Here is a 15315-nt window from a genome sequence, read left to right on the forward strand (position 1 = left end):
TTAATTATAAAATTAATTGTATAAATGAAGACTAATTCGCAAGACGAATCTATTAAATCTAATTAGCTCATGATTTGACCATGTGGTGCTACAGTAAATATGTGCTAATCATGAATTAATTACGCTTAATAGATTTGTCTCGCAAATTAGCCACAACTTATGCAAATAGTTTTATAATTAGTTCATGTTTAGTCCTTCTAATTGGTATCAAACATCCGATGTGACCTAAATTAAAAATTAGTTCACGGAGCCAAACACCCCTAGATTCCTCCGTGCCTGATAACTAGCTGAATTTATCTGCCATTTGGCGTCTGCTTGACTCGTCTCAAATACCGTGAGAAAAAGTTATTTGGAAAGTGAAATATAGTTAGGTAATTGGAAAACCATAATTTTCTGGCACTTTTCGCAATTACCCCATGCGCGGAACTAGTCTATGAGACTGAAAAAAATTTATACACTATCATCTAGTACTATCGTGTTACAAAATATTATGGAGAAACAAACAAAAAAAATACAATAATGAGCTCCGAGAGTGAAACGATTTGCTCTAGTAGCTCGGACTGGCACTGACCATAAACTGAGGAATTTTCTCTTATCAAGACAACTGAAAAAGCTTTTCTTTATCCCAAAAAAACTGAAAAAACTTTTCAGGAATAAAATTTACTTTTTTTTAAACCAAACTAAACCACAAGAATGAAACGAAATGACAGCGCACAAAGCCTGCGGTGGGCCCCTCCGCGAAATCTAATGACATTAGGACAAGGTGTTAAGGGAATAAAAAAAACGGGGACAAAAAACAGGGAGAAAACCCAAACGGAGACGACGACGAAGAACACTCCCCTAGTCTCCTACTGCTCTCCTCCCCCAACCTAACGTTCACCTCCCTATTTATTTCCGAGCTCCGCTTCTCTCTCCTCCCGTGCATCCGCGCCGCGCCCCGACCCCAAGCCCATGTCCTCTACCTGAGCGCCTCACAAATCCAATCCCACTTCTCTGTCTGAGTCCGACCTCGCCGCCGTCTCGTCGCTCCTCCCGGCTTCCCCCGCCGATTCGGTTCCGGAACCGCGTTTTTCTCGGCTGCTTGTTGCTTTATAATTACTGGTAGGTCGTCGATTTTTGCCCGCTGATGGTGGCGAGGATGATGCGGTGGCCGCGGCCGCCGGCGGCGCGCAAGTTCCGGGTGCGGCTGGTGGTGCGGCGGGCGGAGGGGTTGCCGCTGCCTGCGCCTGCGCCCGCGCCTGCGGTGGAGCCGGCCTCGCCGGAGCGGGAGGCGGCGGGCGCCGCGCCGCCGAGGGCCGTCGCGGCGGAGGTGAGGTGGAAGGGGCCCAGGGCGTCGGCGCTGGGCTCGCTGCGGCGCGCCGCGGTCAGGCGCAACCGCACGCGGGAGGCGGCGGAGGCGGCGTGGGAGGAGGAGTTCGAGAGCGTCGTCACGCTCGCGGCCGCGTCGCAGCGGGAGGGCGCCGCGTTCCAGCCCTGGGAGCTCGCCTTCTGCGTCTTCAGCGTGAGCACCTTCTCCTGTTTAGTAGAGTTGGGTTCTATACTTCTATTACATCTGCTTGTATTGTTCATACTCCTCGTAAGGACGCAGCAAACTACTGTATATCATCATATGGTTCCGATGTGGGTCTGATTGCATCATTGGTCGCTTGTTTGACTTTGTTCAGCAGGGAATTTCTGTTTTCGAAATCTGGTTGTTCTATTTGTTCCCCTCTTATGGTCTGTTCGGAAATGGAGAATTGCTCAGTAGGGTTTTGGGCTTTAGAGCAAGTACGTTGGTATTGTCTAATAGGCGGTCTCATGCATTGACACGTAATCTTGAGACAATTTAATAAACAACCTTGTCTTTTTAAGTTGTCTCGTAGTAATTCTATTTCCTTAATTTGTACACATAAAAATAGAAATACTATAAGTTACATAGCAACCACAACTCGTACAATGGTGGAGTAGTCAGTCTCATACTCCTAAAATTATGCTTATGAGGCGGTTGTTTCACGAAACAACGACCTCGTTCTCTCTCCTTGTCCTCTCTCATCCACATCAGCAACAATCCTACGTGGCACTGCATGAGACGACCTATGAGACTGCTGAGGTATAGCAATGTACTTGCTCTTAGCTTGATTTGGAGCCTATCCTCCATGTTCAGAAACAGGCCCTTGTTTCTAGAAAATTCTGCTGAGGGTTATTGTGTTTATCTATTTCCATTCTATATTTTTTTATTTTTGTTCCACTTTACCCTTTTGCAATTTATACTGTGATTTTTGTATAGACCAATTATTTTTTCAATCCGCTGTAGAATTATCTCTTCCATGGAATGATTAATGTTCCTTTGGACTTTCCCGTGTGTAATAAAGTTTTATTTCCCTTATAGACAAGGAGAAATAATCCACATACATTGCATTCCAAAAGAATAACTACACGAGAAGTTTCCATATGTAAGTTGATACATGTACGAAAGAAACCTCTGTGTATCCATATTCCTGTTAACATAGAGCAAATTTATCTTCCTGACAGTAACATGGCACCTTGTGAAGGCTAGTATTGGACAGTGACATATATTTGTATGGACAAGATAGTTTCCTTGTCAAGGCAATCAGAACATTTCATTTTATATGCTAGCTTTGGATGTATCATCCCTTGGCAAGCTTGTGTGTGTGTTTTCCTTTGAGTTGATTTCATTTTTTAGTGACTTTTGCAAGCTTTGAGTCTGATCTTAGTTTTTTCCTTCTCGGCACAGGACATCAACATAGGGGCAAAGAATAAACCATCAATTCTGGGAACTGCTTCTCTCAACCTAGCAGACTATGCATCAGCAGCTGAGGAGGTGATTGAGATAATTCTCCCATTGTCTGTACCTGGTGGTGAACCTGAATCAGCCCCATCCCTTCACGTGAGTTTGCAAATGAACAAGAAGTTCTGGTTAACAATTCTCCTTTGAATTACTATAGTTTGTGACCTTTGAATCGTGTTTTTGTGCAGCTCACTCTAAGTATGGTGGAACTAAGAGCTGTTCAAGAAACGTCCGATGCATCACAACGACCTGCTGCAACCTTTCCATTGTCCCCATCATCTGGTGATTCTCTTCCTGGAGGAAAAGATGAGGTTTCAGTTATCAAAGCAGGGCTGAGGAAAGTAAAAATTCTCACAGATCTGGTGGCGACACGAAGGTCCAAGAAGACTTGCCAAGATGATGAAGGCGGCGAAGATAAGTTCTGTGTTAACAGTGATGGTGCTGAATATCCATGTGATACTGAGTCTCTCGATGACGATCTGGATGACAGAGTACAGGAAGATGAAATTGGGGATTCAACTATCAGGAAGTCCTTCAGTTATGGATCGCTGCAGTCTGTCAACTATGTCGGTGGCCTAGTTTATGCCCATGCAAAGATTGATGGGGAGCATGAGGACTGGATATATTATAGTCACCGAAAATCTGATGTCGGTTATCATGTAGAGAAAATGTTGCCATCGACCACTGAGGAGACTGTGTTGCCAACTGCTAAACGGAGTATACTTCCTTGGAGGAAGAGGAAATTGAGTTTAAGATCACTGAAGGCTAAAGGTGAACCTCTGTTGAAGAAGGCATATGGGGAAGAGGGAGGTGATGATATTGACTATGATCGACGCCTGCTAACCTCTTCTGATCAATCTGTTTCAGAGGTAATTCTTCCCTTCCTTTTTTAGCATTGTAAAACAAGTTATCGCTTATGGCCTTTCACTAATTCACTTCAGCTTAATTGTTGGATTATAGAGCTATTCTTGAGAGTTCATGGTATTTATTTTAAGCAATGCCTCTTTGTATTGCAGGGATCAAGAGCTGAAGATGGATCAGCAAATGGTATGGTGTCAGAATTTGGTGATGATAATTTTATTGTGGGGAATTGGGAGTTCAAGGAGATAATTAGCCGTGATGGCCATATGAAACTTTCGTCCCAGGTGTTCTTTGCATCAATAGACCAGAGAAGTGAGCGAGCAGCTGGGGAGAGTGCATGTACAGCACTTGTGGCTGTTATTGCAGACTGGTTCCAGGCAAATCGGAATATGATGCCTATTCAGTCACAGTTTGACAGCCTTATCCGTGAAGGATCACTAGAGTGGAGAAACCTTTGTGAGAACGAGACATATAGAGAGCGCTTTCCTGATAAGCACTTTGATCTTGAAACTGTCCTTCATGCCAAGATTCGCCCACTGACAGTCTCCCCAAGCAAATCTTTTATTGGATTCTTCCAGCCTGAAGGCGATGAGGACATGGGCGGTTTTGACTTTCTTAATGGCGCCATGTCATTTGACAGCATCTGGGATGAGATTACCCAGGCGGCAGAGTTCTCATCTAGTGACAACCCTAACCTATACATAGTGAGTTGGAATGACCACTTTTTTCTCCTCAAGGTTGAGCATGATGCATATTACATTATCGATACCCTTGGAGAGAGGCTCCATGAAGGGTGCAGCCAGGCATACATTTTGAAGTTTGACAACACTACCACGATTCACAAGGTACAGGCTGAAAAGAAACCTTCTAGCCCCGACTCAAGCGGACCATCAAAGGATTCTTCAGGTCCCGAGAGCTCTTCAACTGACCAGGACAGTGAGAATGATATTGGAGAGGACATCCTTGTGTCCAAGGGCAAAGAATCATGCAAAGAATACATCAAGAGTTTCTTGGCAGCCATACCAATCCGGGAACTACAGGTAGACATCAAGAAAGGACTGATGGCATCAACCCCGTTGCACCATCGCCTCCAAATTGAGTTCCACTACACCCAATCTTCCCCAAAAGAGATTGCATCCGCCCCTCAGCTTCTTGCCACCGATGCCCCTTTTGAGTTCTCATGGCCTGAGGCAACACCAACGATGGAAGTTGCGCTAACACCTGTAGTCTCCGTTGTATAGCTTGTTGCCATGGGTGGCTGAGACACGACAACAGTCTGCCCTGATGTTCAACATCAAGAGCCTCTTTTTCCTTGAGCCGTGGTATGACGCAGAACCTAGATGAAGACTTAGTCCCTTTTCTGTTTGTACTAATTTATCTAGTATGAACTGACCCAGGCATAGCCGCATAGGAGCATTCCGCCTGAATTTTGTATAGAGGTGTATGCTCCTATCTTCCCTCATCTGCTGCTTTGTAATCTTTTGGAGCCTTGTATGACTAATCAATGAGAAATGTCCCCCCTGTTATAATGAACTACGGGCCTGTTTATCTGTAGATGTAATATGTTAATATCTTCCAACAAGCATCAAGCTGGAATTCTGAATCTGCTAGTTGGAAGCAGCATATGTCCACACATTTTGAGTGAACATGTCTTTCAGAGCCTCTGCGATGCGTCTCGAGAGATAACTGGATCTGGTGTGACCAAAATTATGGCTGTTATTATACTGTCAACTTATGCAACTTTGTCGGAATCTGAAAAGGCGTTAGCACGTAAACGCTGTTTAGTTGTCAGATCCAATCCGTGATAATGGCAAGTGCATTTTTCAGAGGATGGACTCACGAGCTGCTGATGAGAAGCACGCGACATCCATTTCTTTCTGGGGAGGTTGGCATGTGAGATCACGGGCTGGGTTTGTGATGCATCACAATGGTTTTTGTGCTGTCGTGCACGGCTTTCAGATGTCGAATCCTAACCGTTAAAGTTAATGTTACTAAAATGCATAGGTGATTTTTTTTGGGTAGCGAAAGCACAAAACCACATTGCCAGTTCATCTTGTTACGGGCAAAAGTAAAAAAACCGTCAATATAAGAATGCTGAATACTTTGGTAGCATTCAGCTGTTCATACTTTGGTCAGAAAATGATTTGTTCATCTAGGATGTAACCATCAAGGCACGCATGGACGTCCAATGAATGCCCATGATTAAATGCATTGGATTAGGAATATAATCTTTGACTAATGCCACTCTGTCCGAATGTTCCTATTGTAATCTTGCTCATGGAGTTGAGCTGGCCATCATCTTTCCTTCGCGACTACTACCATTCTGTCATGTTACATGAGCATGAAGGACCATCGGATTCATTAGATGGTCTGATGGTCCTTAGCCCCTACCAGATCATAAAGCAAAGTCCATAAAAGGAGAGCTCATAAGAATCGGTTGGTGCATGATGTCGTATGACGCAAAAGCTTGTGGCGTACATGTCATTTACGCGATATGATACATTTGATTCACTTTATGTGATCTCATGATTCTCGCAAGTTAGATCAGGAAAAAGAAAAGGAAGAGGCATGAAAATGTAGTGCGCCATGTTGAAGCCACAACTAGATCTCGTCACAATCAGAACAAAGAGAGCATCCTTAGATCAGATTCTCATTAACGTAAAGAAGGTTCGTGAAGATGATGGAGTCTACCTTACCTCCATCTGCAGCTATTTTTCTGGCCAACTAACCTCGCAGTGCTTCACAGTTCACCCATAAAGTTTACCTTTCCTTTGTTAACAAGAATGAATGAGCTATCATAGGAGATTGAAAATGAAAAGCTTGTATGAACAATGCTGAAATTCCATAGTGCACATGATCTGGATATAACACGAATTGGGATTAGCTTACAAGTGAAGACTGATCATTGTTCCAAGGGCTCTTTGGCCCTGCGATGAGCCTGTACAACAGCTGCTTATGAAGCAGGCATGGATGGTTAGCGAGGGAGTGGAACTCCCAGATTTTTGGGTGATCGGATTGCAGGGGCTGCTAAATTCAGGGGGCGAAATCCTTTTCTATGGGCGCAGCAGAAGATAATTGGATCAAGGGCATAATTCAGACACAAGCTCAACAACTCCCCTCATTGGAGCATCGTTCTTCATTGAATTGATTTGTCAGAAGCGGACCATGTGAAAAACAAACATTGAATAAGGTGCAAAGCCACAATAACTTTGAGGAAATAAACGCAATTGCAATGTGCTAAGCCATGTCTCACCAGGTACACAATGTCAAATGCCTTGGAGTAATCCTTCAGGGATTTCTCAATGTTGGCATTCCTGGAAAATCAGTTCAGCGTCACCCTATGCACAATGGACATAAAAGTTTTGTGTGGTAGATGCTGCAAGGGAACAGTGCAAGACGGAAATAATAATAGCATTTACGTTCACAATACTGTAATTGAGCATTCAAACAAAACATCATGATAATCCTCCTGACCTATGCACAGTAAAGCATCAATTGAGGTTTTAGAATGATATTCAGCTGCAGAGACAATAAAATTTACAGATCATTTGGGTTCATTTCAGCTTCATAGTCAAACATATCAAGCAACTCATTCAAAAATAGCTTTGAATTGATTAAAGGAAACCAGTGGAACAGAAACCTGAACTTCCTGTAATTTCCCTACCATGTTCTGAACCAAAGAAACACCCTTTTTTGTTTGAAGCCTATGTTTACACAAGCCTGGATAAAAAAAAAATACAGCTAGCAATGGAGAGTTTGAAAGAAGCATGTCTAACCACAACTCAGTGGACAATACAAGCAACTGTGATGGTGGTAAGAATCAAGAAAGGAAGAACTTTTCATGTGCAGAACCTTTTCTTATGATAGACAGAAATTAGGGAAAATTAAAAATAGCAACAACCTAATCATTATGATGTTTAGTACTTAATTTCTAATTGCAATGATGGATGGCATTTCACTATTGTTAAGAATTGTGCCCACAAATTTAAGTAATTGTGCTGCACATCAAGAAAGCAATAATCAGCTTAGTTGACTTGAGCATAGTTAAATGGCATTCTCAAGATGGTAGTAGCACTGCTAATTTGAATGAAGCAAGGCAAGGGAAAAGATACTAACAGGAATCCAACAGCGATTCTGTTTTCATAGTTTAAACCATCAGACATCCCCAAGTCTCCAATGTGATCACCAAGTAGCAGCACATTGGTCCTTTTCTTCACCAATGAATAGTCATCAATAGATCCATTTGGATCCCCCAGACTGTCATGCACTGGAGCTGCCATGTCCAAGGCATGTTCATTTTTGTTCAGGACGTGAATTGTTTTACCTGCATTAGGCTTTTGTCAGTTTCTATGGGAAGATACGCAACAGCATACATTTTACCCAATGATGTAAGCAAGCAATCACCTTTAAATGCTACAAGACGACCTTCTTCATTAAACACCATTCTGTTGGAGACAACCTTGATATTCTTGAATGATCTGTGTAGCTTCTGCCGGAAGACCTGATGAAAGAGCAGGATGTGTCAATCAGCAATTAAATTCATCTGACAATATGTGGAAATTGGAAACTTACCTCTTCAATAATGTCTGCAAGTCCAGCAGAAAATACCAGCACTGGAATATCTCTCTCCTGAAATTACAATTGAGAGTCTTATTTAGACATTCACCTAAATATCAATTATTTCTTCTCGATCCCGAAAATATTATCATCATAGGTAAGCCTGTTTTGATATAGCCATAATATCACATCGTTACCTACAAATAGGGCATGAAGGATGAAAAAGATGCATCATAGAATTCTAGGAAATGCTTTGTTCACTAGACAAATATTATCTGTCCAACCTCAGAAGGAAACATACAAAACATGTTTACCATGAAGCATATCTGAAATGTGGTGCATCCCATCAAATTAGAAAAACAAATTTGCACATGCAGATGCATAACAGTTAGAAAGTAGGGATCATCTGGTAAAATAAATTTAAGACAAAAAGAAGAAGCAAACAATGGAAAAGGAATAGAAGACATTTTTTTGTCTCGTGCATGTACTATAAATATTATAGACTGCTCACCAGCTTACTTAAATGCGTGAAACATGTTGAAACACTGAGACTTGAGATCCCAACTAGCCTACTTTTTCATATGTGCAGCACAACTCACTTAAACTGTTAAACATGATAACAAGAATTCTGCAGAAAGGCAAGTAACAACATAGCAAACTTCACTACTTCAGTGAATACTAATATGCTTGCTGGTAGATGTGCTAACAAACTCTGCAAAAACAATGCCCTAAACTATCAAAAGTATTTTGCAAACTGGTGCACCAAAACTTGCAGCTTTCAATTTGAAAAATGGTAAGAGGGAAAGAAATGGAAATCAAAAATGAAGAAAAAAGAAAAAGAACAGCACGGGAATCAGAAATGTTTATAGCAGAATCAAAAGAAAATAAGAAAGGGAAAAGAGAGAAGGTTGTGCATGTTTCAAACTTTTTATGCAGCGGCTTAACAGTTAGTTCTTTTACAGTTTACTATAGTGACATTTAAAGCTATTAATGATCTTAATCCACGGAACACAAAAAAAGGATCTACAAGAATGTTCAGAAGGAGTCTACTAAAATATAGCCACAATAACAAATACAGGGGTTGATAAACAAAATCATACCTCCAAGTACTCAAAGAGCTCCACCACACCATCTCGGAAAGCAATTGCAGCATCAGACACAGATTTTTTGATAGCTTCATACGTAAGACCACCTTCAATAAGGAGACCATGAGTCTTCTCCCACCTGTAGCACATACCAACTTCAAGTGTCAGCTATGGCCATTAGACATCTAATCAAGTTCATGACTTCAGGTTGCACTCCAAAGTGGTGACATTTTATTATTGAGAAGAAGAATGAACACTGTCAGAGCACACTTCAATCACTGCACCCACAACCTATATGCCAACCAACACCAAGAAGATGTTCATTCCAACTTATCAGAATGGGTTCTTGTGCAGCATCGTGAACTCAATTGCAACTGGCACCTGCAAAAGACACTCTGCAGTACAAGTTGTGTAGTACCATTCCTCCATGAGCTTGGCCTTCTCCGGGAGTGGGATGTCGGGGCAGATCTCGATGGGGTGGTAGTGCTCGTACAGCGCCTCCCTCTTCGCGTCGTACTCCTCGTTCCCTTGCCTCAGCAGCCCATGGCTACCTACCACCACAAAGAGACACAGATAAAACCTCTCAACACATTCAAAACCTTGATTACCTCCTAAACTGATGCAATTGAAACAAAAACGTACTCTGCCCGCGGGCGCCGTCGTACCAGTACCGCGTGAGCGTACCGTCGAAGTCGGCGATGACCTGCGCAAATGGCAAAGCCTAGTTACGACTCCTCACGTCAAGAATGCTACACGACAGAAGGTATCAAGCACGAAATGGGTGCCTGCCTGGAGCTTGGAGGGTCCGGCGGCGCGGATGGCGGCGACCTTCCGGGCAAGCGCGCTGGGGTCCGCGACGACGGAGTTGGGGGCAGTGATGGAGGCGGAGGAGGACATGGCGACGGGGAGGAGGAGCAGCGGGCGGCGGCGGAAAGTATAAGGAGTGGGCGGCGCGGCGGTAGGGTTCCGGCGGCGAGGGGCGTGGCAGAGGCGGAGGAAGCGGAGAAGGGAGCAGGGGGACGGCGACAGCAGGGGCGGGCTCATCATGGGCCGCATTTCCAAATGGTGGGCCGGAGCTCGGTATGTGAGGGCGTTGTAGCATGTAGGCCCTGACGAGATTTGTCGTTTAGCCGCCGATTCGTTGTTTGGTTTTGGATTACAGCCCAAGTTATTTTGTATCGAGCTTTACACAAAGCACAAATAAAATAATCTAAAAAAACAAAAGCACAAATAAACATTTACGCTTTATATAATGTTAAATCTTAAAAATGCAATAAACCGCACGTTGAATATAGTTTCAACTTTCAAGAAACTAGACCTACAACTATATTTGATGGGGGATAAGAATTTTGGGATGTTACTGCTTAGCCATGACATTCAGGACGATTGTGTTTTTTGAGGAAAAAAGGAGAGAAATTGATTCCGATTCTCCTGAGAGACATGTTTTCCCTGGTTTTCGGTAGAATTTGAAGAACGTACGCACTTAGCTCCACTGCACTTGGACAACGACTTAGGATGCTTTTGGTTTAGCTTCGAAACCTGCCTTTGTTTAAAAAAAAAGGTCAAAGGCTAGATAAAGGGGTGGGCTTCCAGGTGCCTTCACAAAAGCAACTTTTCTCTAATTCATTTAGGGGTCTGGGGGCTAAACTTTAACTCCTATCATATCGGATGTTTGATACTAATTAGAAGTATTAAATATAAACTAATTACAAAACTAATTGCACAGATGGATGCTAATTCGCAAGACGAATCCATTAGATCTGATTAATCCATGATGTGATAATGTGGTGCTACAGTAACTATTTGCTAATGATAAATTAATTAGGCTTAATAGATTTGTCTCGCGAATTAGCCCAGGACTTCTGCAATTAGTTTTATAATTAGCTTAAGATTCGTTTCACGAATTAGCCCAGAACTTCTGCAATTAGTTTTATAATTAGCTCAAGTTTCATCCGAATATTTGATAGGACTAAACTTTCCAACAATCCAAACACGCCCTCGCTATAGCAAGCCCTGCTTTTACGGCTGCAAGGGAGTCTTCAACGAAATTACCCGCCTTCCCGCTACAGGTACCGCTTTGTTTTCTTTTTTCCACCGTCCTTCCCGTCTCGGCGCTCTCCTCCTCTCAATCCCGATAGCAGACGAGGCGCGCTAGGGTTCCGCCCCTCGCCGGCGGCGCCCCGCAGCCCACTCCGGTGGCGCCCTTAAACGAGCTCCGGCGGCGCCCTTCTCTCCCTCCTTCTTCAGCGCGGCGCGGCGGCGGGCATCCCGGCAGGTAGCGGCGGGCATCTCCGGCGGCCCCCCTCTCCCTCGGCTCCGGCTGCCCGCAGCTCGTGCTCCCCCTTAGCTCCGACGAGCCGCAGGTGTTCCTTCCCTGTCTCCTCTGCTCGATTGGCTCTCCGGCGGCCGCCCTCTCCACTTCGGCGTTGGTCCTCTCCGACCCCCTCTTATCCTCCCGGGCGCTTGCTCTTCTCCCCGGCCGCCTCCCCTTCCTACTCTTCTCCCCGGCCGCCTCCCCTGTCCGATCTGCATCGCGGTCCAGCCAGCGCGCCGCATCGCAGTCACGCGCTTTTAGTTACTGCATTTTCTTTTTGCAATTTTGTATGAGAGTGAGAATCAATAAGGTTGTACTGCTTGTGACGGTGGATGTACTCCCATGCCATGTTTATGTTCAATTGCGAGTTTATGTGTACAATATAGACTCTAGTTTCCTGAACGTCGAGAGCAAGCTGTAATTTCGTCTTTCATTTTTCCTCTCTCTAGAGCCATGGGATTTTTCCGGAACAAAGAGTACATGTGTGCAGGCATAACTAGATGGATGTGATTTTTCATCAATTGTGTACCGTGATGCTGCTGATGGCAGAGCATCAGGTGCTTTCAAGATAAACTTCTGACCAGCAATCTGTAGCTGTAACACCCCGGGTGGCAATACATAGAGCATGTGGCCAAATGATATATTTTTTCTTCATCATTTACACTAAGATGATTAATGATGTTAATGGTGGATGCAAAATTTAAAAAAATAAATTTCCTTTCTAGAATGGTAATTTGCATTAGTGAACAACACAATATTTTACAATCAATTTGAATATCAACCGTATCTCAGACCTTTAGCAAACCTACAGTTTTAAAGCTGTTGCAACCAAACAGTTTTCAACTTTTCCACAGCTCACAGCAGTTTTTTCCACCGCTCACAGATCCTTGATAACGCTGTCATGAGGAATAAGTCAGTTGGTTCTCGACACTGATACACCCCGATCCTCCTCGCCCACAGCCTTCCAAAGGGGGAAGGACCTTTACTTTCTCCCTGAGGGTAGGAAAATCAGTTTTTTCACAGCTCACAGTCCAACCAAACATACCCTTAATGTCTTGATACGAACACTCAACCAAAGTCTTGCTGGGTCAAGAATTCAAGATATTGCTTCTCCTTTTTGCACTTGACAAAAGGTCGAATGTATCAACCCCAAGAATTTGATAATAATCCCACAAAATTTAATTTGAGTAAAATGCATGGTCGGACCTCAAGTTTTCTCTCAAATTGCAAAATTAGCACACTAAACTTGTTTTGGATGTCATCACAGGTCCAAACGGGCCTTAACCTGCTCCAATTGCCGACGTGGCTGGCCAACCTGGAAACCAACGTGGAACGGCCGGAGATTTGGCTGCAGTGGAGGGATGATTCTTTTTGCAAATGGCTCCTGTAACAATTGATGTACCTTTTTAAAACAAATACAATTTGAGATTTGTACAGGTTGAATAAATTATGAAATATCCCCAGATTGATCAGCGCCATCAAATAATGGCATGCTGTACTTGATCTTAGAAATTTCAGAGACATAAGAAGGATGAAAATAATTTAGCATTGCCCAGAACAAGTGAAGTGCTCAGCATCCAGATAATCCATCACCTTACTAAAGTTAGCATAACATGCTACTTGGTGCTTAGCATCCTTAAACTTGTACCTAATTAGCTTACATAAGTGCAGCCTGCACAAGTAAAAGGACAAGACAGTTACTGTCTTGCACAAAAGAGGAGTAAACAACTATCTGTCGTTTACAAAAGGAACTATCTATCATGCACAAAATAATTGCTTCATCTTCTCAGATTTGCATCAGTTACTCCCGGTCCTAGTTGCAGCCTTCTTCTTCTTACATGTAGTAGTTCCAGATTTGTTTGCGGCCTTTCTCTTCCTTGTGGCAGCAGCTTTCCCCTTTCTCTTCTCCGAGAAGAAACGGACAGGTACCGTCCCCACTCGACGACCGTTGTGACCGATCAGCTATGTCCAGCGCATTTTGGTACGGAGAGATCGGCGGCAAAAATCGATCGCCGCGCGCGTGGAGAAGGCCGCGACATGGGAGAAGAAGACCGACGATGGGAAGGGCAGTACGGCGCGGCGGCTCCGGGACTCGCAGGCGCTAGCTGCATCATCCTCGACGGTGCGTGCACGCCGAGCCGGTCTGTGTGGGCGGCGAGGAAGGTATCCCGCAGCTGGATTCGGTCCCTCACGTTCGGATTCATCGACCCATTCGCTGGATTGGACGAAGCTCGCAATGGACGGCACAGCGGCGCCGTGGTCTCTCCCTAAACACGAACGCAGCCGTGGCTGCGTGGAGCAGCTTGGACACAGCAAGGACGACGTTGTTGCGTGCTAGATGGGCGCAAAGCAGTTGGGCACCAAGTAGTCGGCGGATTAGGCATGGACAGGACCTGCCACGTGAGCGCACTTCGATCCAGTGCGTTGGCGTGTCCACAGATGAGAACAGTATTGAGGCTTGTGCACAACATGAAGAACATCAGGCTTTGGATCCTGAAGATTTCTTTCAGCCTGAACAATCAGAGGAGGATTCAAAGTGCGTAGAGAATAACAATGTGGTCTTCATGGAAATTTCAATATCAGATGAATGTTCTCTTATCCATATAGCTCCAAGGGTTCTTTATCATCTTGTAACAAGATAAGAGACAGTGTGGCTGAAGCCTCTAAATCCAAAAGATGAGGATACGACTCTCGTTCTCTTGATTTCTACTAAGTGAATTTACATAGAATAATGCATTACATTGGCAGGACCAAATGGTGAGTTATCAACGCCATTTGAGGAGAGAGGCAGACCTATTACATTGATGGTCATGAAGAAATTTTATTTTGTATGTTCATCTTTGTGCTTGATCCCATTAGTATCTACTATCAAGCAACAAAATGATATACATAATCTTACTTATACTTGATCATGGATATATTCGTGCATTCAATAGTTTGCAGACAGTTAAATAGCAATCATTGTATAAGTTATCTGTTTTGCTATCTATGTGTGATATGGTAAGTGCTTGCAGACAGCAACTGTCTCAACTGTTGTACATGCCCTTGTAGGGCAATCATCGAAGTGTGTGTCTATGTGTCATCGAAGGCGACAGATTCGACAATTGTTACCTGAACAAAAAGTAGTCCGCACTGCAGCAGCTTAGCCATCAGGCACCAACAACGCATTCGATGCGTTATTAAATAATGAGATGTAGACAGCTAGTGTGCATGCATGCAATAGAAGGAAAAAATCATGACATCATCCACCTGCATATATATCCGAACTAAAAAAAGCTATAAATCTCAAATTAATCATCAAAATAAAATTCTGATTGCATCACTATATTTCTTATGATAAGATCTTCAAAACAAGACCACACATGACTATGTTTGGGTGAAATTTTTAAAATATATTTTTAAAATAAAATATTAATTTTGATTACAGCGAACAAGTACTTGAGTAACTAGAATGATGCAATCAAAAAAAGTAACATGATGAACAAATAATATAACTAATAATTTAAATATTGAACATCAAAACAAGTGATTTTATGACGCGAACGATAGATTGAAAATTTGGTCGTGTAGGACAAAATAGTAGAATGAGCATTAAGTTGGAAGATTCATACATCAAACAAATTATAATTGTACTTATCGAACAGATTATATGAATTCATGGAACAAACAATTATATGCCTGAAACAAATCATATGAACCCACGGAACAAA

At 43.3% G+C, this 15315-nt stretch overlaps 2 protein-coding genes across 2 annotated transcripts; one reads left to right on the forward strand and one right to left on the reverse strand.

Moving 5' to 3' along the window:
- Nucleotides 1–849: 849 nt before the first annotated feature.
- Nucleotides 850–5182, forward strand: LOC117837550 (uncharacterized). Its single transcript, XM_034717228.2, has 4 exons — nt 850–1501; nt 2735–2887; nt 2977–3657; nt 3805–5182. The coding sequence occupies exons 1-4, from the start codon at nt 1127–1129 to the stop codon at nt 4888–4890; spliced, it is 2295 nt and encodes a 764-aa protein (XP_034573119.1). The 5' UTR covers nt 850–1126; the 3' UTR covers nt 4891–5182.
- Nucleotides 5183–6454: 1272 nt separating this feature from the next.
- LOC117837551 (uncharacterized) lies at nt 6455–10362 on the reverse strand. Its single transcript, XM_034717229.2, has 9 exons — nt 10081–10362; nt 9934–9994; nt 9710–9842; nt 9307–9430; nt 8222–8278; nt 8054–8150; nt 7766–7973; nt 6903–6963; nt 6455–6783 (listed from the first exon to the last, which is right to left on the reverse strand). Exons 1-9 carry the CDS (start codon nt 10345–10347, stop codon nt 6730–6732), a joined length of 1062 nt encoding a protein of 353 aa, XP_034573120.1. The 5' UTR covers nt 10348–10362; the 3' UTR covers nt 6455–6729.
- Nucleotides 10363–15315: the final 4953 nt, after the last annotated feature.

Source organism: Setaria viridis, chromosome 9 (genome assembly GCF_005286985.2).
Source record: "Setaria viridis chromosome 9, Setaria_viridis_v4.0, whole genome shotgun sequence".
Taxonomy (NCBI): domain Eukaryota; kingdom Viridiplantae; phylum Streptophyta; class Magnoliopsida; order Poales; family Poaceae; genus Setaria; species Setaria viridis.